We start from the raw sequence: 26,973 nt of genomic DNA, 5'->3' as shown, positions 1-26,973 counted from the left end.
GCGGGGTTCTGCCCATGAAGGAATTTTCTGCCTCTTGTCAACATTGAAATGCCTGGCGTGTTCAGTTTTTGTGCACCGAGTCTTTGATTTATTTTCTTCCCCATGTTACAGTTATTCCACTCTTATGGGGTGAATTAAAATGGTGGGAAGATGGAGGTAAACTCTAATAATAGATCAAACCATCGGTGTATCTTTTCATTTCCGGGGAACCAGATATTGTGAAATTGTAATTCTGCACTTCACTGTTTGCGCTAATATTTAAAATTCTCAAAAAACAAACAGCACTATCAAGGAGTCATAACACTCTCTGTCGTGGCTGTCTCCTCCACTCTCACTCTGGCTTTAGGTGCTGATTTCATTGTGGTTGTACAACCCGTGCAGTCATACGCGCCAGCATTGAAATTATTTACGACCATAAATATTTCATAGTGAGACATGCGTGTTGGATTTTGATTGGAACTGGAAATACAAATTGTGATATTAAATCAAAACCTGGTGTGTGATCTTTTCCTGCCTTAGGTCGCCCCCAAATTCCAAACATTATTAATGTTGTATAATAAACTGGACAAGCTGTCTGACAGTAGGAAAGAAACACAAACGGAAGATCTAAAAATAGCATATGCTGCCAGCGAGAGCTTTGACTTCATAAAATAATACCTCCTTTCTTTGTTATATATTTAATCTGACTTAACCTGCAAGAGGTGTGACTGAGGTATGTCTTTCTGTGATCAAGAACATATTGATTGATCCCTGTGTTGTAATTACACCCCTAATGAAGTAAATCCTGGATAATATTAATGAAGCAGTTTTATGATGCAAGATAAAAATGAGGGAAATCTTTAACAGCACAGCTGCTGAGAGAAAAACACGATAAGACCTACTCATAAGCTTGTGCTGAAATTTTATGTGATTTGTAAATGACTTGCAACATTAACTACACATTTGCCTGCAAATACATTTTTAAATAAATTGTAAGTATTTCACAGTTGGAAACAGCTGTTACTGAGGAGATCACTGAATATGATTTTTTAATACATAAAATAATGTATCGAATTTTTGTTGGCTTTTACGCAACTAGCTGAACATTGCACCGGGTATTATACGCAGAATGGATCCAGTTCGTTTTGCATCTGTGTTGTATTTCAGTGTGGATACTAATGAATAAGTATTCCTCTTCTACTAAGCACAGGCGGTTCTGTCATTGAGGCCAAATTATCTTTTTAGTGCTTTCCTTTAAAATCCCTTTTGTCATGATAGTTATTCAAATGAGCATCATAAATCAGCCTCAAACAATTAAATTTTATCTATTCAGAAATCAAATCTTGTGTATTCATATAGTGACTTCTCATTAAAATAAAAAAAATGTATTTATAAAGCAACATCAGTTTAAGGTGTAGAAAATGGCCGCCTCACTGAAACGTTCTGGTTACATAAAGAACTACAAAAATAGGTGATGCACCGTGCCCTCTGTTCTGGTACCACCTGATCACAAATATCAACAGCCAAAGCATTTAAAACAGCGTGAACAAGCCTAAGACAAAACTGACCCACCTTATATTGGCAAAAATTCAAAAGCTATGGCAAAACAAACTCACCTCATATTGGTAAGGCGGCATTTTAACACATAACCTAATGTCACGTTGTGACCATGTTGCCACACAAGCTCCTGACAGAGATACTGATTTGGATAGGTTTGAGAGTTACTCCCCATCCTTCAGATATCACGTCATGCTTGTTGGCTGTGTGGATTCACAGATTCTGGCAAAAAAAAAAAAAGTCCAAGAGTCAGGATGAGTCTCTGAAAAACCTTTGAAGCGCTGTCATCAGAAGAAGACCACAGCAAGACGATCACGTCTGTGTTGTTTGTCAGTGCTGTTACCTATTCCATACAGTGGATATTTGATCCCACAGTCTTTTGTGGGTTGCATGAACAAGCTTTTGTGACATGCGTTTTAATTGCGTAATGAGAACTGGAGGCAGATCTATAGGTTATTCCATTTCCAGCTGGTTCTAAAATTAATTTTCATCATATGCAGCTCTATCTACTGTTCTTAGCTCACAAAACCATTATTCTGAGATGAAGATAAAATGCATCAAAATACATTAGCATTGTTTCCAAAATGGTGTCTTTTGTCCCTTTAAGCTCATTAAAATTCATTTCAGTTCTTCTTAGATCTAATAAGAAACAGGCTTTGATTCTATTCACACTCGTCACACAAAAAAAAAAAGTCATCAGAGTTTTATATTTGTGTTGGCCTTGTGCTGGACTGTCTCTCCCAACTGTCAAGCCAACCCCCAGGGCCTTATTAAGTGTAAAAGTGATGCATGCCCAAATTGATTAATCAATTTTCAAATAAGTCAAGCAGTAATACCATTTCTGGTTCCTCAGATGTGAACTGATCGATTGGCAAAACAAAGCAAGTGATCTGTCATAGCTCTCTGCATCTGGGATTTGTCATAAGGCTCTCATGGTGGCAGCAGTTTGTCTCCCACCCCCGCCATTAAAAGTATGACATTTCTTGACTCGCATTTCAAAAACATCTCCTGTAGATGTCCTCAACCTCTGTCACAAACAGTGACACAAAACTACCAAAATGTGCTGTGGATTGTATCTTGTGTTGGCGATGGAGTGAGGAGGAAGCAATCAGGGATTTGTTCAGATTGTGTGAATGTACATGTTGCTATGGAGAGTATGAGTGGAAACAAACACTGAGCGCGACTTGTGTAGTGTGGTCTATTTGTGGTGCTTTATGAGGTATCAGCAGAACACCACTTCTCTGTTGTAAAACCTGCCTGCCTAGGTAACTGTTTAACTATAAACAACCATATTGTTCTTCTATTGAGTTATGTCTTTTTGCTGCCTAAAATAATCTTGAAAATGAGTAGTTCTTTTTCTATTTAGTCAGCGTCTGTATGTTTGTCATTTTATGTGCAACTGGTAGGTCAGTGTCCAATCATGAAAGAGATTTGTTCCATTCATTTTTAGTTCTCCATTGGGATCAAGCAATCTGGGTCATCTAACTTTATTCTATGGAAGCTAAGTATGTTTCTCTTCAGGCCTTCAGATCCCAATACAATGGGGCCTGCTGATAGAGTGTGTGGTCTTTGAGTTTTGTACAGCAGCTGTACGTGTATGCATGTGTGCTGATGCTTATATAGTCGAGTTGTGTGTGTCAGTGAAAACAGCCACGCCTCTGGGTATCACATTTCTCTTTTATGTAACCTTCTGGACACTCACCTCTAATAAGCCAACACTCCGGACTATCTCTCTACCTCATTGTTTGCCTCCGTGACGGCCAGAGTCCTCAGTGGAATGGCACACAGAAATATTTCAGAGCATTTGGTTCACAGTAATATGAAGATATGAATATGGATGGGGAAAGAAAATACATGTACTCAAACACAACTGGACATTTCAGAAAGAAATTTGTCACCTGTTGTGTAGTAATGTAACGTTAAATGTGGTCCTCAGAACACCCCTCGTCCTCCAAAGCCTTCGGAAAGTGAAAAGTACATTCAAAAGGCCTTACATCATTTTATTGTGATTGTGAAGATTTGATTAGTCAGAGAGACCACGTGTGTTAGATAAACTGAGTGCGCATTCCTGTGCAGAATGGTTCCCATGTTCAACAACAACCGCACCAGGATCAAAGAGCTCTCCTTGTGATGGCTGAATCCTAATGAGGCTGCGAAATATTTGTTTATAAATTCAGAGTAGGAAATAGTGGGGCCAGCACACTCTCACTGCTTTGTTTTTGTGTGGTTAGTGTGCAAATTACCTGACAAGAAAGGTGGTGGTTCCCAAACAATCACTATTTCAATTGCTGAAGTCAACAAACTTCTAAAACTCTCATTATCAGAGATGAGAATTCTCAATAAATATGAGGTTAACAGGATGAAACAGGCTAAATGAAGGTATGTAAAATAGAATTAGAAAAGGGACAACCCAAGACTGTGGTGGCAGTCGTAGTTGAGTTAGTAGCAGTTTTAGTTTACGTTATTCAATAATGAAAAATCAATTCTACAGTAAAAATAGGTGTACAAATGTGTTTCAAGATTTGTTCAAATGTTTTCCTGAAAAATCTAGTACAAGGAAGTCAAGTGAAAGATGGAAAAAATATAGCTCAGTTAATCAGGTTGAGCTACTGAATTTCTAGATTCTGTAAAACATGAAGCTGGCTAGTAAGACATTGTGGTGGAGCTCCTGATTTGGCGGCCGATATCGTGGCTTCCACTTCCAACGATATAAATCAGGGCTCATCAGGGAGAGAGGTACGGCTCCTTGTAGTTGCTGAAACAGTCTGCTGTTGAATGAGTTTTTTTAGTATCTGAAGCTGTAAGTGATAGCACTTTACTGAGGGTGAAGAGAGAGGTGAAATGGCTGGTGCTGATTTGGTTAAAGACTTAGAATGAGACGATATCATCGGTGTTAAGTGTTAAAAAGTTAATTTCTGTTAATGTTTGGGCAACAAAGACTGGAAGACAGACAAAATATAATTCAACATTCAGTTCAAGTAATTCTATAACTATACTGTCTTAGCCACAAATCTGTCACTCTGTTGAAACTAGAGTGGCAGCGCAAGAGCCGCGATTTTTTTTGTTTCATAACGCGACCAACGCCACCTTCTGTCCAAATCATCCCATAAATTGTTCAGAACATGGGTGAATTTGTTTGTAGATGTGAGTTTAGCTTCAACAAGTAAAATGTACTTTGCCGTAATGTGCAGTAAATAATCCAAAGATCAAATTTACCATGTGAACTATCTTACTTTAGAGTACTGTAATGGTGCAGGATGATGCTTTTTCATACCCTTTGAGGAAAGGGGGGAGTGAGGAGGGATGAGCCAAGGTCGGGCAGAGCAGCAGCACTCAGCCTGTCCCAAAGCAGCCTCCGGCTATATTTACCTGGCAGCTTAGGATTACACTGCATCTTCCACTGAAGCCACCCATTCCTGAACGCCAGTGTTCCAGCTCAGCACCTGCTCTGTTCATTAATGTGTTGATGCCTGGACTTCAACCTTCCTGACAAGCCTGCAAGTTTTTTTGTTTTGTTTTTTTAAATCAGAAAAGTGAAGGAGGATATACCAAATGAAATACTTGGATTGCAGACTTTTTTGTGTGGTTTTTTTTTAAGAATATTTCAGCATCTGTTATTATATACTGCATTGTCTACCCCAATGAACCTCTGCAAAAACCACATCTGTGTTACACTAATTAATGTGGCTGTGTTTTCAAGACTCCAAAGGATGAAGAAAGAATGAGCCATTATGTTTGGAGCAAGTTTTAGATGTAGCCGCAAGATCAGTTATATTGTTTTCGGCCATTCATTCAAACGTGATAAATTACATGGGGAAAGCTTACAAGCCGTGTTGTGAATGTGGGGTGTTAATTAAATGTAATGTTATCTTAACAAGGACATTCCTCCTTCTCGCCTCCCGGTCATGATGCGCGCCGTGTCACTGTGTAAGCACTGCAGAAAAACACAAAACACCAGCCTCTAGTTTTGATGAGAAACATCCAGCCTAAAGAAAATTCACCACAGTTGCACATATGTATGGAACTGTTTGTTTTTGGGACTATGACTAATGTTTTAATTTAATTTTGGTTATGGTTCAACATGCATGAATTGCTGTGTTATGCGAGTTCACTGAAATGGGTCACTATATTATTAATGTAGCAGGATGTTAAAGTAGCTTTGTCTGCTCAAAAGCACCAAACAATCATTAATTAATCAATGTATTTAACCTTTATATTAATGCTTTTAATAGGAAAAAGTTTTCAGTCACATCCTCAATCCCATGGCGTAAAATGTTGATATTGGTACAGTTGACTTTTGCGTCCTATACTGAAGAGAAAGGCAGCCCTAAGCATTGCATGTGTGTGGGTTTTCAATTGAAGCACATGTTCCGCTCCAGGGCAGCATGACAGTAAGAAAACAGAAAGAGGTTAAGGTTAGGTAAAACGTTGGATGGCGCTCGAATCATTTCGTATGTAATATTGTGTCATTTGCAATTCAAAGCCCATCAAATAGCTGTACATTTTAGTCATGGTGAGTTTTGGTTCCATCACCAAGGAGAAGAACCACTCAAGGAGTTATAAATATCAACTGGCATCCAATATGTTTCAGTGAAAATAACTTCTGCCCATCCCTGGTGCTCACTTTCCTTCCCTCTATGCAGAAAGCTATACGGGAAGTCTTTTTTTTTTTTCTTCTGGTGTCCCTGCGCCTCGCGCTGTCCCCTCGCACGTTGATCCACGCCCCTAAAATGTTTTTAATCCATTGAATCTCCAATGCGTATGCATCGACATGCAACACAGACAGCTGCCTTTGCCATTACTATAGGACCAAAAAGTCCACTTTCCCAACATCCATACGTTAGAATAGATTAGATGGGTTGGTCCTCATCGAGAGAGGTTCTGTAGATTGATATATAGAAACATACATACATACACTCGCTCATACATACATAATTGTATACATACAAATAGTCGATTCATTGATGCTGCAGAATGGCAAAAATTGTGAAGCAAAAACAAACATTTACTTAAGGTTACAACTGGATCTCAGAAACAACTGTGTGCGTAAATTCTGTTGTGTTCCAAGACAGCGGGACCCAAGTGCAGTAATGAGTAACTTACAGGGCGCAAGGTACAATATTTATAATTCACAACGATAACACCAGAACAGAAAGCATCACCGAACCGGGAGAAGTCCATAAATGAGAATAGGAGTCCAACAGAAAGTTTCACCGAACCGGGAGACTCAAACAAAGTTGAATCACGAGGGACAAATGAAGTTGATCTGGCACACGTTGCTGGAGTCCAGGTGCTTACGATGCTGATTAGAAGATTGACTCCAGCTGTGTGCCGTTAACCAGGAACCAGAAGACAAAACAGGAGTTACAAAAACCAAAATAAAAGTGAATAATGACAAAATCACTCACTGAGTGTACTGAGCTTCGTATGCCTGGTAATGTTACTTGGATATGACTCCAGTTATATGATTTTCTTAAATAAATAATAATAATAATAATATGATTATTATTATTATTGTAGGCCAGCCTGCTGGAAATATCATGACTTATTTTTAGGGTGTCTAGTGTCTTACGATGAGAGCATTTACTGTCTGTCTATATAGACAAGTTGAGTGGTGTATTTCCACAGTATTATTGGTCACGAACAGCTGGAGGAAGTCAAACTTGTGGATAGTTTTCTGCTTTTGTTCAAAGACCAGGACTCAGATGGTCATATATTTTAGATTCAGAATCTGAAAACATGAAGAATGCAGACCACTTGCAAAACACGTGTCATTTACATAATTGTCCCACATGGGAAGAAGATGTAGCAAAGAACCTCATCATGAAAGGCTTAATACATGTCACTGGCCATTTCATTCTATAGAATTATTAAAGCAAGACTGTCATGGATACAGCCTGGCATGTTCCACATACACACCTGGACTTAAAAGTACACACACACACACACACACACTAGGAGTTGGAGATGTGCATTATGTAATGGAATTAGTCCTCCTGAAGGTCTGCATGGATGGTGTGGCCTGCAGGAGCACACTAATGCACTAAGGCAGCAGCTTTCAGCCACTCTCTGACTCCATCACCTTCTCCTCCCCGCCTAAACAGATTTTACTGCGGGTCTGATGGAAAGCTAAAGAGTCTGTAATCAAAATTCATGGTTTTCATTTAGTGCGAAACCGGATATGGGCAAAGCCATTACATCAAGTGATGTCATCCGAGGCAGGTTTTCTTCAAACTAACTCTTCTGAATATCAATAACAACAATTTCACCTACATATAAAATTCACTGAACTGGCCACAAAAACATTTTACACGTCTTTTCAACTCTTAAGGAAACTGTAGCTAGTATTGGCATTTTAAAAACACTCTTTTAAAAAGCCAATACCAGCCATCGCTCATCACAAGTATCACATCACACTGATCTGACAGAGCTTGAATCAGCACTCATGTTGCCAGGCGGTCTTGGAACACGACAGCTAGAAGGAAACTGGAACTGAGTGTTTCTCCTCACTTGACTCAGTCCTTGTTGTCCCTCGACTCATTTGTATTTTGTTCATTACTCTCTCTGTGTCCTTTCCTTATGGAAGGGGATCTTAATATTGATTGCAATATGGAATTATGCTGTAAAAAAGGACGCCAATCTAGTGAGCTGAGTCTGATGCTATAATGGCCTCTTCCTACTGTACTGAGTCGGTGAGTGGAAAAATCACTATGCACTTGTATAAATACTTAATTTCAAATTCAATTTTAAGCCAGAGACAGGGGGGGAAATGTGGCAAGTCTTCATGCTTGCTTTCCTCAGTGATCTCTCACTTCACTAATCTTTCTGCTCATCTGTGATCTCTGCCTTCTTTCAGCTTTTGCTCCTCTGCCCACTGCTCTTTCTCTCTGCTTTTATGTGTCTTAAACCAGAAGATTTGGATTTGGACGGACGGATTAACAACACCCTATTGCTGACAAAACGATGGGAAGCAGATTGGGAAGATACACAAATTAAAATTCTGCTGCTTTTGTTGGTTAGTGAGAAAAACAGACTGAGGAAGTCATGATTATATAATTTGGAAAGGACACAAAGAACAGTTTGGAGATGCATTTAGTAACTGGGATTGTGGTGTGTTTCATGGAGAGAGAAGGGAACTGGTGTGCTTTAGAAGAAGCGTCGTGGGGATGAAGTTTGCTCTTAATAGAGCCCAAATCCACTGCTCTCTCGATACCCTTCAGATACATGTAAAAGGCTGTACAATATAGCTATCTATGTAATATAGCTTTCTCTCTCACAGAATAATCAGAGGTGATGCTTGGCTTATGTTGCTGATTTAGCTTTAGGTTTTATTTATTTACTGAGCAAATTGAACAATGCTGTTCTAATTCTCAATATCATCCTGAGAGTGAAAACCTCTTATTGCTATCATTGCCACATTGAATCCATGAAGTTTAGTGTGAAATATTCAGTTGCCAGCTTGTCTTTTTTTCAGCGCTGTCAATAATCTTTAATGCGTTAATGCAGCAGTGTCGTGTTGGCAACTACGGGATAAACAACGACCCCAACATAGTTAGAATTTTGTCTAAAAAAAAACGTTCAGTAACACAGGATGAGTGTGGATTGTGACTGCTAAAGAGACAGAATCTTATAGTGTTGAGAGATGTTTCTCTTTCCCATGGTATATCACAATATTTAAATAAGAGCGAAAAAAGATCAAATAAAAAATGGTGAGATCAAATACTAAATAAATGATAAATGGTCAAATTAAATGGCTTTCGTGGATTGAGGCCCAGTCACACTATGAATATTGAGATAGCATATGCTGATATATGAAGAATGTTGCAAATACGCTGACACACGTTGATTAAGTTATGGTTACGTTTAGACCACGCTGAAGTCCGGTAATGTACAGAGGGGATTATGGGTACGGGGGCCTCTGTGTATGTACTTGATCATAAAAATGGACTCAAGGACGACCACCGATGATGACGTCTGGTTACGTTATAAGTGCATGTAATGTGAACGTTTGTCAGTGAAGTCGGAGAACAGTAGATGATGGAGGTACTATGTTGCTTAGATTTTTAATGATGTTTTTCTTGCTGTTATCATTGGACCTCATGAACACACTTGTCTCCATTGTTGCAGAACCAAAAGACTATAATTCAGAGTTATATCTTGTCAGTTTTATCTCTATATGCTGTCTTCTGAAGACCCAACCATCCCAGGACTGACTGGGAGGGCTTCTTGTCATGTCACATTGGGGGTATGGCAAGAGCAAAAAAAATCACTGAAAAAGAAAAGATTCTCTGTTATTTAACATATCATTGTGTATTAGTGTATTGGTCAAATGGGAACCTTTTGATTGCTCTGAAAACATCTCGCTGCAACTCCACCAAGCTTGGACTGCCCTGTATATTGGTGTTTGCAAGCTCGTAATTTGCCCTTAACTTATCTGGTTTCTGTTGAATTCTATAGGTAGTTAGAGTTAAATGCATTTTTGACATTAGGCGCAGTGGTTGAACCACAGAAGGAAAATGTTGCACTTAACAATTTTGTTTACACAAGATAATTCATCTACCACAGACCAAAAACATAGGACTTGACAGGTCATCTTACCAACTTGTCAAGCTTGTCTGCACTAGTTTCTGGTCTCTGCTTCCTCCCAGTCCACCACAATCTTATTGTGGGTAGAAGGTCAAACGTCTGGTCGATTCCCTCACTCGAACAAATTGTCATTAAGCCTGCCAGTCGCAATGTTCGGCTTCCTGCTCGGATCATTTTTAACCTGATTCATCAGAGAAGGTGCGTTGACATTAGCAATGTGTATATGAGAACATCTGGCACCAGCAGTGGAACTGTGAAGTTGTTTCCAACATCATCACTTTTTCTCTTTAGTCGGTTTGCTGTGGCAAGGCTGTCTGTCCTGTCTCTTACAGCCCTCTCCACATCAGGCTTTGTTTAAGATTGAAGATGAAAGGTCTGGGGCAGTTGTCGGCGTGCATGTGCATGAAAGTGTCTGAAAGGTAAATGTCAAATAAATCTGTATTAACACTTCTCTATTGCTAGAAGCTTTTTTATTGTTTATTTGTGGTCCCTGAAGACAATAATAGCAATTAATCCAAGCAAACTCTCAATTTGCTTGTGATTTTTAAATTGTCAAATGTTGTTATTTCCTGTATCTTTGGACACCTGTCAGTCAGCATGAATATCATGGATTAAGGAATGACACCGCCTCAGTAATGACTTGCAAATGGCCCATTGTGGTCATATGCTGTACATACTGCCTGTTGTGATTCTCTGGAGTGACATAATAAATAACAAGCTTGATCTGAGGGTCTGAGTTCTTCAGGAGTCTCAATGTCTGGCAATCCATTTGCTGACTTCAGCAGCCGACCTATGAAAGTCTTTCCTAGTCTGTTTCGGATCAACAGGGTTAAACGCACGCATGCACATGACTAATGATGCAAGGTCCTATAAAAAAAAAAAAAATTCAACCTCATTGCATCTGCATGCTCATTATGAACCCTTTCCACCTTTTCTTGTCCTTGAACAGACTATATTCATTTCCTGCTCAGCTGTGAAAACATGAAGAACATCTAATCAAAGATTGTATGTTGAATGTCCATTGCTATTTGTATAGCAATGGATACATGAATACTAGGGTACATAACTAGGGTGTTCCAGATAGGGAACAGGAATCATTAAAAAATGTTAGTCTAAAATTTTAACTTTTGAACTCAATAGCATTGATTTGTTTTGACACCTCTCTACCCTCAAGTCCTACAACATGGTCTTGAGTTTCTTTCTCAGTTTACATGTGGGATTCATGTAAATAGCCTGACTCATCTGTTTCGCAGCATCACGACCGCTTGACAGGGTGTGAGCTGCTGGCTCTGCACCAGTGGTCCCACAGGGGAGGACAAGGTGAAAGGACACACACCCAGACTCCACCTTTTAAAATATGCGCCCTACCCCCCTGTAATCTTACATCTGAACAAGCTTTTGTTTCTCCTCGTCCTTCATCATTGACATGGGGAATGCAATGATCCAGAAAAACCAAAAACTATATCCTAATTGGATACAACATTTTGTTCATAAAAGAAAAAATATGTTTGGTATAACTGTGATGTCACAGCTGGACTGCTTGGTTGTTTCAAGACACGAAAACTTCCCTCCCTCTGAGTTCGTTTGAGGTATTGTTTGGTTTTGAGGGTTTTTAACTTTGTTCAAATTCATTCTGTGCTGCTCAGCGGCGTGTGATTTCATGATTCTACCGCATGAGAGGGAATCATTGGTTGGTGAAGGGCTGGTTTAGGGCTCTGAATGTTAGTTCTGAGCTGTCAGTGGACTGTATAAATGGAAAAAGTGAAACGGTTCGAGGAGTAGAGAAACTTTGCTGCTCGCAAAATCAAGTGGTCATTGTCACTTGTTATGTAGAACACGCATCCAGTGTCCTCAAAGCTCTAACCTCAAGTTGATGTGGTTGAGTAAATAGCCTTCATGCTATGAAGGAGAGATGATGTTACTCCCCACTGTTTTCAGTCTCTTTTTGTGTGGTGCCCTTGTTTTATCATTCCTATGCCAAGTCAGATAGCATGAAATGTCTGACACATGTTGATGGCTGGTGATGAAGTGCACAGAACTAAGCCGCCTGATGTGGTAAAGTTGTGACTCTGGATTATATGAACGTATTTAAATGTCTGTACATTAAAGTTTGTGACGCATTTCTCAATTGAAGGTCATGTTTTCAGACAACATGCATCAGCAACTGGTGAGCGAAGGATTGATTGATGGCACTCGGATCCAAGAGCAGCTTTTTCAAAATGCGGTGTGTCAGCTCGTCTGGCCCATATTTTTAGATCTCTCTGGTGCATAGAGGTTATTATAGTAAGAGCTATAGTTTCTAGAGAGTCCAGTGTATTTTCAGTGACATTATGTAGGACTGGCAATTATTTTCTTGATCAATGAATCAGTGACAAGCTCGTTTTTTCATATCATTTAAAAGACGTGAAAACGTACTGAATACAAGTTCAGTATATACAGTATTCAGTATGTACAAGTGAATGCAAGTGACTCTTATAAGAGTGGCTCTTGCATCAGTTTCAAAAATAAACATGAATTGTGATTCATGATGAGCTGAGTTACTGTACATTTCTACCGTGGAAACAAAATAACTGTGACAATTCTTTGTTTTACTTGAGTCAGTCCTGGAATTGTTCTATTTTAAAATCAGAACCACTCTGATCTATTTCATATGCAGGTCTCAATAATTTTAGACTGCACATGTTCTGAATAAATGGCGTGCTACCATAAAAGTTTTTGAACTAACTCAGCAAAACACAGCAAAAGTTCACATCTGAAAGATCTGACCTTAATAATCATCTGAAAGTTTTGCTCTGGCTGTCGTCCCGATTGACCTTTGCCACTACTCTTGTGTTGTACTGCTCTTGATGTCCAGCTAGCCCTTTTGGAGTTCCTTTCGGAAAAAGACAAATGTTAACATATTTTTTGCAATTGTTTATCCACATACTACATTTAAGAAAAAAAAATATTTCAATGAAGGGAGTATACGTATCTGGTCCCCATCTAGAGACACACTTTCTCAGCAGACTTGAATATACGTCTGGTGTCCTCATCCTTCTCGGAACTGTGTCCTGACCCTGGTAAAGCATGCTCCCGCTGATGAATGGCCGCCACAGCCCTCATGATCTGTACATAGTGCTGAATCATAAGGAGCTCTATCGACCAGCCTCAGGGAGTGGCCACAGTGCCAAGAAATCCATCAGACTATGGAGGGTAATATGCGGCGGAGAATAGTGACGTGCAATCACTCTTAGGATGGCACATGAAGGTCATTCCAACTTTGAAATTGAAAAACATACATATATATTGTGTCTTAATTTTTGTGTGTGTGTGGTTTTGTTTATGTATTTATTTATTTTTTACAAAATCACTTCTTGTGTTAATTTAGGCATCTGATTCACCATGTTTGGTCCTTGTCAAATTCATCATGGATGGTTGTTTTACATGAATAGATCCTTGGGCGAGCCCCTCTTCCACCATGAGCCCACCTCTCTCTCCCCCCAGTCCCAATCCCGTGAGGCTTGTCATGTCGCTTGCTCGCACTCTGTGAAATAAATGATGACAGAGTGTCAATAAGATATATCTTGCCAGGGGTGATCGTGGAAGATGTGCACTGCAGCTGCTGTGTTTTTGTTTTGTGTTGTTCTGTTGTGTTTGCAGCTACGTGTTGCTTTTCTGTTTTATATTTTGGATGACTTTAATTGGTGTGTTATTTCACTCACTGCAGCAAGCAGGACATATTTTCCTGTTTCTGTTTTTTTAATGTTTACGATCCTGCGGGGAGGAGCATATGTCTGGTTTTTGAGATCAACTGTTGCCAGAAGATTATGCTGCATGATCAGTAAATTGTGGTAAATAACTGTGAACCATTTCATTAAATATTTTCCTTTGTATGTATAGTTCATTCTTGTACAATGTTAATTTATGTGTATGGCCTTTTTTCTGTTGCTGTTCGAGATGACGTGTGCCGGCATGCTGATTCATGACACGAGTGATTTGGTGGTCAGTCAGTCAATGTCATGATACACCGATGGTCTGCTGCCATCCACTTTCTTTGGGGCCAAATTCTGCAACACTGAATATTCAACATGCTGTGCCTGCACTGAGTCATTCTGCAGTGACCTTATATTGACTCATATGAGGTATAAATGATCACAAAGATAACAAGTAAAGACAAATCTTGGTTGCACCTAATGTTTTATTCATAACAATCGCAACTGTAGAGTCACTGAAAGAAGATGATGGTCAAGTCAGACGTTGCACCAATTCATGAGTTCATTCTCTGAAGTGGATATTGCTGTTATATTACAACCAATTGCATGTTCTGCCAGATGTTTGTGAGGATTGACATTAAGATGGAGTCGCTGTCATATCCTGAGAGTACCTGGCTGAGAATCGATGACAGATGGTTTTGGGAATGTGATGAACTGATACACAGTGATGTGTTATGTGTCATCTTCCAGACAGCTGCTACGCTTCTGTTTCCCAGTGTGCTTGTTCTCGTCTGGAGAGGATAGAGTAGTCAATAGCACTTCTGTTTCAAGCAAAAAAACGTAGTGCTGGAGATGCAACTCTAAGGCTTCTTTGATTACTGGTACTTGTGTCGCAGCACATCTGGAGATCCCTTGTCTTTTTTTCCTTGCTTGTAGAGCTGTGTATGTCGCACCAATGTATATTTTTACAACATCTGCCTCATCACTATACGACTGCATTTGAGACTAGAGCTTCCTCTTCCATCAAGTGATGAGCTCACACTTATTGCCTTTACTCAATCCCATATTTGCATACACGAGCCCCCCTGCCCCCACTCCACACTGTGTCTTTGTGTCCTTTGTGCATCATTTGTTTTTACTGTCCATCACTCGTGCTCCTTCCTCTCCACACTGCTGAAGCTGTCAGGTTGATTGTATACTGGACTAATGGATGGACGTGAAGCTATTTAATGTTAGCTGCTAAGTGCTGAACGTCAGTTTTGCTGAGTAGAACTTTTAGGCTGTGTCAGACTCATTGTACTTCAGGTCTACTCATGTTAACATTTTTATCAGCTGAATAAGTCAGGGTTTTATTCATTGTTTACGTGAGGTTGAGAGTACAGTAGATCTTGGGAAAGAACTAACTGACTAAAAGCAACTAATGTACTAGTCTTATAATGATATGGCACCCCCTGCATGCAGCAATATGTGTCTGTTAGCACAAGACGCTCTGATTTGAAATATTTACATTTGAAAATACGCATAAGCCCTGCCTATTGAAAACGCTGTTTCCTGCGATCTGAGATCTCGTTCGCCCAGCCACGACTACTACTTTTTCTGCAGACTGGTTATGTGTACAGTGTTCCCTTGTTTATGTGGGGGAAACTATTGTGAACTGCAAGGTGTAAGGTGTTAAAGTAAAATCAAATGACCAGGTTGCAGCGAGGAAAGGCTTATTCGGTACACTTAGAAATGGGGGTGGTTTTTGAATGCAGTGAAGCAGTTCATATGTGGCGGCTGAGCTTCTTTAAGAGTTAATGACTTTTGGGAAATGAAGGTTCAGTGTCAAAACACATTTTCTTTAAAAAAAAATGTGGAGGTAAAAAGTAATAAACTTGGCAAAAATTTAAGTCAGCACCAACATTTAAGTCATTTTGAGACATTGAAATGATACATGCATGTCTAAACAAGAGCCATTTGGTCATTTTGTTTCCACTTTTATTCAATAATACATCTTACTTTTGATTTATTTAAGCAAAGAAATGATGAACAATCATTCTCACAAGTTTTCCAACCTCAGCTCTGGTAAGTTTTTTGCCTTCTGAAGATTTTACATGTAAAACCTCAACTTCAAGGAGGTCTGATGCTTTCAGAAGCTTCGTCTTCTATGCCGACGAATTGGCGAGAATTTGCATCATGATCTAAAATCGCATCAATCACTTGCATCAATGAAATGAGGAAAGAAGGACTGGAACAGGATGTGGATAAACAATGTCTAATTAATGATGTGAAACATGAGGTACACTTTAGCTTAATGAACCTGATAAACTGGCTTCGGAGTGGGTATGAAAATAAGGACAAGGAAGCTTTGATTGTAATGGGCTGCAGATGCAGTGGCCTGACAGAGACTATAAATAATTCAGACACTCTGTTTTAGCTTTGGGATAGAGATGTAGACAACAGGAAGATCCTCGTTCTGATGGGTCATGTCTTCATCAGGAAGACGAGTGTGTGGCTAAATAATTCCTGTTTTAGCTGATTTTCCTCTTCAGTCCTAATGTAGCCCTGGAGAAGTTAACAAGACGTTGAGTGTGTGTGTGTGTTCTTCTACTTCTATCTTTGTGAGAACCTGTATGCCTTTTTAATCAACAGAGGGTCTCACTTTGTCAAGTCTCATTCTGAGGGTTAAAACTACAAAATATCTAGGTTATTATAATTGGGTTTGAGTTTGGTTAAGAGTAAAGGTTAAGATTAGCCGTTTGTTTTAGATGGTGAGGTTTAGGGGAGAGGCTGAAAGCATTATATCAATGTATGCCAATGACGGTCCTCACTAAAATAGAAAGGCAAACGTGTGTTTGTGTGCGAAGAACATCAAATAAGCTTTCTGTTTTCATCTTTAAAACATATCTGACATGGCAAAAAATTAATAACTGAGTTAGGAAGACTGGCTTGACCTTCTCTCTCCATGCAGCTGACTTTCGCATGATACTCACATGGACACACACAGTAGACATTAAAGTAAATGAGTCTGTTCTCTGTAAAAGGAAATAAATTTTCAGCTGTAATCACGCAGTACTTCATATATTTATTGGATTTGCGAGGTGTGGAAGCGATCATCTTATGAGGCAAAAAGATAGCATGAAATTATAGCCGCACAGAGAACAGATATTTATCTGATATTCTCATTTTGACTGCATTTTTTCTTTGTTTATCACTGTTGTTAATGAGGCTGTTGGATTAGTTAATGAGATCATTTCCTTGCTTGCTATCGCATTAACTTGTTGGTGAACATGGAACTCATCTCAAGATGCACGTTCCTCACCTCACCACACTGAATAATGTATCCATCAGACCTTAAAAAAATCACATATTACATATTGTTATGAATTACTATTTAATTACAGACTTTTAAACATAATGGTAACCAAAATGGCAACCTTTATAATGGAAAACATATGTTAATATGTGATAGATAGAAGGATGAAACCACATCTTAGCGCCTTTGGATTGGATCCGTTCTGACATTGATAGTCGATGCTGCTGCTATGCATCCAAATACAGTGATATTTAAAAACATATGTGGCTTAAATGAGTTATACTTCAGTTCAGTTGTGTTTATGAGACATACAAAAGCGGCTCATGAGACTCTGGCCCCTGACCATCTTTACCAGCCTGACCAGGCCCACATGTCAATACTCTATCTACTCTAGCTCATATTGATTTCTACTTTGACGGCCATGACCTTATGCCGCTCACTTAGACTTCCTTTTGAATTGATCACTTTCCTGGAAGAGTGAATGAAAAATGTACTCTTCACTTTTGTAAGTAACTCAGAAATAAATATTTTATGTCATACGCCGGTGCAGTAATTTGCGTATGTGTTAGTTGTTAGCTTAGCTTTTGTGTTGTACTGCATAGAGCACGGTCCTTTACACAGTATACTAATTCTCTTTATTACTGTAAATGTGTTATGCAGAGTGATCAAAAATCATAGGACACTTTCAGTACTTTAGCTTAATGGGAGTTCAATGTCAGTTATTTTCTACTGTATCACCAAGGGCAGTGAGGAAGAGAAGAGGCCAACCCAATGCAAGCATGTTATTATGATGTTCAGCATAATAAAGTCAGTTGATGTTGTCCATGAACATAATGACAATCTGACATTTCACGGTTTTCTAGGTTTTGTCCTTCATTCCGGACAAAACCTAGCTGGTTGAATTTCTAAGCATTTCTTTGCTTTGCAAGATCTGTGGTAAAAGTAGTCACACCTTGGTACATACTGCAGTGCTCGTCATTTCTCCCTAACCAGCTTCACTCTTTGGTTATCTGTGTCACACTATTAAGCCTCGTCACCTGAGACCTACTGCCTCATTTGGACACATACCAGTTGTGATGTTTTAGTAAACAGACAAACTGTGATATATTAGAGAATCAGTTTGGAACGATACCCTAAAATCCCTGTTGAACTGGTATTACATTATTAGATTTTTGGATAGTCTTGTGAATTCTGCATGTAATGTTTGACTATTATGATTTATTATTTTGGTCTCTTGATGTTATGTTGTCAAACTTGACCTCACGCTGGTTAGTTTAAGTCATTCACAAATGGGTTGTCTGTACTGTGATCTTATTCCTCACCTCTGAAGGGAGACTGGAGTACCTGGATGAGATCCATGGACTAAATAGCAGTGAGAGACGTGAGAAGGCAGATGAGTAAAGCATCCCAGCACATCAGCTCAAACAGAAAGATAATTTAGCCTGTGACTGCAATCGAGGAGCGGGTCAAGAGTTGCTCATATGATGCCGTAATTCCTCTTCAGGGTATTTGAATCATCACATTTTGCAGGTCAGACATATTATACACGACTGATGAAAGCGGTGGGTGGGGGCGTACAAACGCTGACCGAGACAGAAACCACAAGAGCATCCTTCGAAGATCAGGAAAACAGCGGCACTGCTGAAGTAGTGCGCTTAGCGATGAATGCCTGCCAAGCTCCAAGAGTGGGCGAAGTTCTGTTGTTAGAAGTCTGACATTTGCAGCCTCTTGCAGGCATGCAGTTCCAGAGAATGGTGTGTTGTCCTTCGATTGTAATTGTAGTAGTCCTTTGACTCTTGAAATAAGTACTACTGCTAATGTATTTAACTGTGAATTCTGTGGCATATATATATATATATATATATATATATATATATATATATATATATATATATATATATATATATATATATATATATATATATATATATATAGTAGACGTAAGTAGAAGCAAATTAACCGGCACCATTTTCCTCAGTCAAGCAGCAGTTCTGAGTCATAGTCTTGAATTTCGGAATCAAAGAATTGACCTTTTATTATGTATTTAGTTAGGTTAAGCTACCTTCTCTTTGCTCCTGCTCTAGTTGTCCACCTTACAAAGCATGACTTCAGGTGTAAACTAATTTCCTGCCAGGGCGCCCCATCTCTTAGCTCAAATAATGTGTCAGAGTCTCTGATGCAACCATCCTGTCCTATATATTTCAAACGTAGAATATAATGGACCAGCCCTCAAAAAAGGGAAATTTATAGACTGTGTACAAAGGTGTTTCACTAAAAAGCAACAGAACAGTGGTGTAACTGTTTCATTATTTCGTGTCATCAGGGGGGAATAACAGTACAGTAAAACATTGCTTTTACTTTTACAAAGGACTAAGTTAAGCAAACCCTGATTTCAGTTATCAAGTTTCAACCCTTCTATCAAATGTTTTCCAATTGTTACAAACAGCAAATTACATGTACAGACGTAAACAAAACATTGTTTAAAAAGAATCCCAATCCAACCAACTTGAAACAATAATAAGAAAAGACAATAATATTCAAAGAATAATTTGAAGAGTTTTTTGTTTGTTTTTTTTTTTAAAGAACCAAAGCTGTTGAGATTTCTTTGAGTAACAGTTTAGCATAATACTTCCTTCCTGCCGATTATTTTCAGACTGAAGGTCACTGAGGTGCAATAGACTTGGACGAAGGTACAGTGACAGTTAAGACGTTTCCATACATAGTGGGTTTGTCAGGATGATATACAGTACCACAGCCTGGTATTTTCTTGGTGTCAGGTTTGTTTTATATGCATAAATAAGGTACATTTATTGTGTTCTGGATTTCAATTAGTCATTCCACTCAAGTGCAGATGCTGTTAAGGTGGAGATTTTGAGAGAATGTATTTGTGTGTAAAAAAAATGAGGAAAGGCTGGTGTTGTAACAGTTGATTCCACAAAATGCCATCATGTGCAAGAGAAACCCTTAATTGCAAAGAAATGAAAAATAATCTGCTTCACAGATAGTAGGATCCCCTCAACTCTTGGAAAGACTGGAGGCCATTTTTGTTTTTGATGTGCCCTAAAGTTTAAACACATTTGTTTTCCCTTTGAGTCACTGTAATGGGTCTTTGTCCTGTAAGCTTTAAATTGTTATAAGATTTTTTTGGGTGTGTAGAGGCCATGGAGGCCACCTTGTCATTGGCATGTATACAGTGGTGTGAACAACAATAGGGGTGGGCTTCAAGTTACTTTTTCGAATACATGGTTTGAAGTCATCTGAGTGAAGGCCGACTGACAGTCAGGGACTGCAAGGCCTCCATATATTCACGTCTGTTGTATCTTTTCAGTTCATGAAGATTCGCACTTTTTTCTTATGAAACCCTATTGCACTGCGTCAGTTTTTATTAACCAACATGCCACAAATCCACCACTGAAATGTTGAAATGACCATGTTCTTGTCATCTTACACTAATCCTCCCTTTTTTTCATTGCAGGCAGATGCAGCTACTAGTTTTTTGCGAGCAGCTCGTTCAGGGAATCTGGATAAAGCTCTGGATCACATTAAGAATGGAATCGATATCAACAGCGCGAATCAAGTAAGCAGTGTTCACTCGAACATCTGCGTTTGCATGTCTGCATCAGAGTTGTGTGTCTTCACTCTGTTTATGTTGTTTTGTTTTCACCAGTTTCTAACTGAAAAATGCTACAGGTCATGATGAAAGCACACATCTAGTCAGTCTCTCTATTTCTTCAGTGTGTTGTGTCCTTCCTTGATGTCCACTATATCCTACTATAAAGCACCACAGGACATAGCATCCCCAATGTTGAAACATTGTTTAAATTGTTTTGCACCAAGATGAACACATTTTGTTCTCCCCAGAAAACCAAATTAGATTTTATTTCTTCTTTTTGAATGAGCTGTGTAACACGGTAGTTTGGATCAAAAGACTGGTATTATCCAGATGAGTTTGTTAGAATGAGCCTGCAAATGTTTCCCCACAAAATTGCCTACAGTAATATTGTGGGGAAATAATGCCTGCTGTCGGCGAGCGACAACCACATATTCAATCCTCCCTGCATTTAAAACCAGTAATGAAAATGCTGACTGGAAAAGGCTGTTTACAGAGAGTGATAGGTGGAGTGGTAAGTAGCAAACAGATCTATTTAAAATGCCACAGGAACAGGAGCTGGTGTTCGTTTAAGTGATTGACTACTAGTCCCCAGGACACAGCAGAGGAGCATTATCCAGTCACCAACTGAGACTTAGTTAAGTCATTTCCTCGTGCCATTTTTAATGACCAGAGCCAAGTTCCACAAACCTAAAGGAAAAATGACTCTTCTACATTGCATTTCTTTATTACATTGACGATTACTGTCCTCTATCATCATTCCATAAAGCTTGGACATTAACACTCTGACTGAACTGTTGAGTCTGAAAGTGCTGAGTGGTATGATGTTCTCTTACATCACTTGTCATTTCTATAAGCACTTTCACTGTGAGGTTACAATTAATGGCCAAAATGAATGTTCTCAGCCTTACATTTTTATATTTCAAATCAATAATCAAATGAAAATCTCCCATTTCATTTTGCAAGGTAACAATAAGTCCACCACCAAGAGTTCATATTTAAAAAGTGCCTCATTTAAATACAATCAATCATGCCGCTGTATTCTTTGAGTCTTTGATAATTTAGGCTGAGGGTGTAAAATAAAAGAGCAAAAAGAGAATTAAAAATGCATGACTGCCAGGCTGCCTGATTCTCTTTCTTTGTGTAAAGTGGTGTGCATCAATAATTAACTAGATTAGATTATATTCCCCTCAATCTTCAATACCTCAGCCATCCCCCTTTCACACTGTTACATCATTGCTTTCCACTGTGATCCCGTCATCTTTGTGAAATTGTGACAACACTGTCTTTGGTGAAGCTCGTTTGCAAATGAAAAGAAGAAGAAGAACATTATAAACTACAGATTGATAATGTAGATAGTATAAACCCTCCTCATGACTTTGCGTGAGACAGGGAATCCTCCTCACTCTGTGAAAGCAAAGCTCGTCGGCACAGTATTTTTGTCGCTCTCACACTACATTAAACATTTGACAGCCGGTGCACTCACCGCTGATACCGTGTTCCCCATCCATCTGCACATGACACTGCAGTGCGAGCGTACTCAGTCAGTGAGACCTCTGGTGGCCTTGTTGGTAATAACAAGCTCCTCATGTGATGCTCCACCAGTCTTCCAAAGCGACACACAAAGGTTTGCTGCTTGTTTGGCACTCTTACCGTGCACCGTTCTTTTTTTATCTGAGATGAATCTCTGCTGCGGATTTGAGCTTGTTATTTTTGGGCTGACACCCCAGAAAAATGGAAACATAATGCACGACTCACAAAAGAGACAAGAAGCTGTTTTCCTGTGTTTGTCATTAGTCGAAATATTGTGCTTGAAACTAAGATTAATGAGGTGGGGTTTTCAGTTTTTTGCCTTTTGAGTTATCCAATTATTTGAGTTTTTCCCAAGAATGAGTGTTCTTTGTCTAACCTCCAGTGCAATTATTAAATTAAATAATATAAACAGATGCAGACACGTGAAAATAAATAGCACTGGTTTCACGTGTTCAGAATTCACTGGTAATTTTCGGTTATATTGGTTTTGATTGAGTGTTTCATTTTCTAATTGTTGTTCTTGTTTCTCCATGGAACAGAATGGTCTTAACGGGTTACACTTGGCGTCCAAGGAGGGTCATGTGAAAATGGTTCTTGAGTTATTACATGCTGGCATCGAGCTGGAAGCTGTCACCAAGGTACACGTTTTTGCTTTTCGAAGTAGTGACTCACTCTTAATAAGTAATCATGGAGTGTTTTTTCACTGTTGCCAGGAAGACTATTGTGCCTACTGTACAAGAACATTTTCTTCTAAAAAGTGGCAAACTACCATTTTTTGTCTGTCTATTTGTCCTTAGACCCGATCATTTGTAGTGACCTTCCCAACATCAGTGGTCGCAATATTTCATGTCAAGACACAATGCTGGAGCAATCTGTTTTTACATGACCTAAACAGCCTCACGTCGATTTTTTTATCAACTATCCTTGTCTTGAGGTTCTTGATTTGCCACTATCTTTTCTTACAGTAGTTTGTTGCCTTGTGAGTTCTTTTCTTGAGTTAAATTTAAACTAGAAACTGACCTTGTTCTGACCTCACACTCCAATTAGTTTATAGTTTATATTTGGTATCTCAATAGCTCCTTTTCATCCTACCTTCTTTCCTGTTATAATCTATCCTCCAGAAAGGCAATACTGCTCTCCATATCGCAGCATTGGCTGGGCAGGAGAAGGTGGTAGCCGAGCTTGTGAACTATGGTGCCAATGTGAACGCCCAGTCCCATGTGAGTCACACCCACCTTTGAACACTAATACTTCTACTACAGTTATGCTTTGTGACTGTTTTGCTGTCTTTTGTGCAATTAATGGCATCAAATTATGATTAATATTATCGATAAACTTTCCCTGGTGTGCTGCTGTATCCAATTTCTCTATCAACAGAAAGGCTTCAGTCCTCTCTACATGGCAGCACAGGAGAATCACTTAGAGGTGGTCAAGTACCTCCTGGAAAATGGAGCCAATCAGAGTCTGCCGACGGAGGTATAGCTCAAATCATTATTCTTCTACAAGATATTTCGTTTGTGTTTTGAATGCATTTGAATTTTTGTTTCACTGTGTGGAGAGGAATTATTCTGTTTGTGGTCTGTCATCTCATGACTGGGAATGTTGAGTTAGTTATGTTGAGTTATTTATTTCCTCAGCCATGAAGGTTTTTGAAAAGAAAAGGTCATCTGTAATTGGAGATAGTTGTGAAAGATAGTAAGCTGCAGGTCTATTAGGAGAAGGTGTATTCCTTGGGTTTCCAAAGAAACGAAATTTAAATCTTTCCTAAAGTAGTGACCAAAAGATGGAGTCGAGGCTGTTGATACAACTGGAGCGGAGTGCATGTAAGGAGCTAGAGAGAGACTAAACGTAGTATCACTGATCGTCCATGAAATGATGCCAGTTGCGTCTTAGCATATTCTGATCTAAAATCATGATGGCAGACAACAACATGGCCATGCGATCATCAAAGTTGCGTTTTGTTTTAGCTGTGCTGTACAGCCTGTTTCTCTTCTGCAGCACCTCATTTATCTCACACAGTGCCCCACAATGCGTTGCCAGATCACATGCCTTTTCAAACCCTACACTGGCTCTATGTAGCTTCACTTGTGGATTGGTCTCTCTAACTTACCTCTGCTTCTACATCATTGGTTTTTCATGCCTACTTCATCCAATTCAATTTTACTTTCACTTAACGTGTATCGAATGTGCAATTGAAATTCAGGAACTTCAGTTTTTTTATTTTCACCCAGTTGAAATGATGAAGAGTTTTGTTGTTTTTTTTCCCCGTCCTTATCAACAGGACGGCTTTACTCCTCTGGCTGTGGCACTGCAGCAGGGCCATGAAAATGTTGTGGCTCTGCTTATCAACTACGGCACCAAAGGCAAAGTGCGGCTACCTGCGCTCCACATTGCTGCGCGAAATGACGATACACGTACGGCAGCAGTGCTTCTACAGAACGATCCCAATCCTGATGTTCTCAGCAAGGTACTTATCCTGCTGTGGAGTGCAAGATGTAGTACTTGTATAGAGAAAAATATCTTCTGTGTGTTCTCTGCAGACTGGTTTCACACCTCTGCACATTGCTGCACACTATGAGAACATGAGTGTCGCCCAGTTACTTCTCAACAGGGGAGCCAATGTTAACTTCACCCCTAAGGTTTGTTAATGTTGGATATATTAAGGTGCACTATAAACATATATGAGTGGGTAATTCTTTGTGCTTTTTTTCCACAAGAATGGCATCACACCTCTTCATATAGCCTCCAGGAGGGGAAATGTGATGATGGTTCGACTCCTGTTGGACAGAGGCGCACAGATTGATGCCAAAACTAAGGTTTGTGCTTTTAATTTGAATTCCTTCTTGTGCTTCAGAGTTTTGATGTTTATACGGCAAATTATTCCATTACAGATGCTGAAATTAGATCAATGTGGGTGAAATGCAAACAGTCTCTGTCAGTATAAACTAAATTTGTTATAGACCATCTGTATGGGAAAAAGCATCTCTTGCTCATCATGGTTTACTCGTATCTACCATGTCTTTGTTTTGGCCTTCAAGATATATTATACTTTTCTCTTCTCGACTCATGACTCATTACAGGACGAGCTGACTCCTCTGCACTGTGCAGCCAGGAACGGTCACGTTCGCATTATTGAGCTCCTTTTGGAGCACGGTGCTCCTCTCCAGGCCAAAACCAAGGTACCGTAATTAATAAAAACAGGTTGGAAGGCCACTCTTGAATGACTCTTTTCCAATCACTCGACAAATTTTCCCTTCTGTTTCTCTCATTTTTTCTCGTGCAGAACGGCCTATCCCCCATCCACATGGCAGCTCAAGGCGATCACATGGATTGTGTAAAGCAGCTTCTTCAGTTTAATGCAGAGATCGATGATATCACTCTCGACCATTTAACCCCACTTCATGTAGCAGCCCACTGTGGTCATCATCGCATGGCCAAAGTCCTACTGGACAAAGGGGCCAAAGCCAATGCACGAGCTCTGGTATGTTACTTTCATCTGGATATTCATGTAATAATTTTTTTAAGTGAATGATATGAGACCTGTCTGGAATGAGAGGTTTGCTCGTCTCAATTTTTCTGCTTTACCTGTCGCCAGAATGGATTCACACCTCTCCATATTGCTTGCAAGAAGAACCACATGCGGTCGATGGACCTTCTGCTAAAGCATTCTGCTTCCCTAGAAGCTGTCACAGAGGTGAGATGATGGCCCGCTATCAGTTCTGCTCTGTGTGTCATGAATAAATGGCTGAAGTCTGTAGTAGTTCATGTATGTTGATGAAACCGTTTTATGCTTTTGGTATTTGCAGTCTGGGTTGACTCCTCTTCATGTAGCAGCATTTATGGGTCACCTGAACATTGTAAAGAACCTGCTCCAGAGAGGGGCTTCTCCAAATGCTTCCAATGTGGTAAGAACTTATTTTTTGAGGTGGTACTCCACTGAAAAAATATATTGAATTACCATTTTATAATTCATGAATCACAATTAATCATATTTTAATTTATGAGATAAGAATGTCCAAATTTAATTTCAATCTGTTTATATAAGTTTAACCAACTGGGAGAATGTTCTCCAGTGATGGATGAACTCTTTTGACATCACATTCACCTGGAATTGGTGCGCTAAAATGATTTCTCATTCACCAGCAAAATAAAAATAATATTGTCCAGTTTTTAGCTTACTGCTGATATTATAAAATTCCACATGCGCAGTTTATTATTATTGTCATTTATGTGAAATTGGACTCTTCATATTTCCCTTCAATTTTCAGATGTGATCAAGTTTGATTCATATAATGTGTATTTTTATGGGTTTTTTTCTACAGTAATTTTAATTGTTCATTCATTCTTCTTTCTTGCCAAGGCTTTAATTGCATTAATTGTACTATTTTCCTAACTGCTTCTTATTGAATTTGAAGTTTAAAATAAAATCCTTCAAACTATTTAGTCATGATTATTTCATGGAACATTGACAAAAACAATATTTTTCAATGGTCGTTTGCTAACATTCAAGGAACTATCAACTGGCATACAGTATTTACACTGCTATTCCTCCTGCTTTCATTACTTTTTGTGTCATGCTTTCATCAGAAAGTAGAGACTCCCCTCCATATGGCCTCCAGAGCAGGACACTGTGAAGTAGCTCAGTTCTTGTTGCAAAACGCTGCACAAGTGGATGCCAAGGCAAAGGTACATTCCTGGAGCCTTTTCTTTAACACAAACCT

The 26,973-nt window shown here is 39.2% G+C and overlaps 1 protein-coding gene across 2 annotated transcripts in view; it reads left to right on the top strand.

Annotated features, from left to right (window-relative positions):
• The window catches only part of ank1b (ankyrin 1, erythrocytic b), a 54,727-nt gene that overhangs the window by 4,227 nt on the left and 23,527 nt on the right, over positions 1-26,973 (top strand). For both annotated transcript variants that reach the window (XM_053854756.1, XM_053854755.1), the window contains exons 4-15: positions 20,585-20,686; positions 22,792-22,890; positions 23,374-23,472; positions 23,630-23,728; positions 24,534-24,719; positions 24,793-24,891; positions 24,970-25,068; positions 25,333-25,431; positions 25,536-25,733; positions 25,848-25,946; positions 26,059-26,157; positions 26,840-26,938. In XM_053854756.1, the coding sequence (XP_053710731.1) occupies positions 20,585-20,686; positions 22,792-22,890; positions 23,374-23,472; positions 23,630-23,728; positions 24,534-24,719; positions 24,793-24,891; positions 24,970-25,068; positions 25,333-25,431; positions 25,536-25,733; positions 25,848-25,946; positions 26,059-26,157; positions 26,840-26,938 (1,377 nt within the window). The remainder of the gene's footprint in view (positions 1-20,584; positions 20,687-22,791; positions 22,891-23,373; positions 23,473-23,629; positions 23,729-24,533; positions 24,720-24,792; positions 24,892-24,969; positions 25,069-25,332; positions 25,432-25,535; positions 25,734-25,847; positions 25,947-26,058; positions 26,158-26,839; positions 26,939-26,973) is intronic.

This window comes from Synchiropus splendidus, chromosome 1 (genome assembly GCF_027744825.2).
Source record: "Synchiropus splendidus isolate RoL2022-P1 chromosome 1, RoL_Sspl_1.0, whole genome shotgun sequence".
NCBI lineage: Eukaryota > Metazoa > Chordata > Actinopteri > Syngnathiformes > Callionymidae > Synchiropus > Synchiropus splendidus.
The sequence above is the reverse complement of the archived record's forward strand: the minus strand, read 5'-3'. Positions and strand labels throughout refer to the sequence as shown.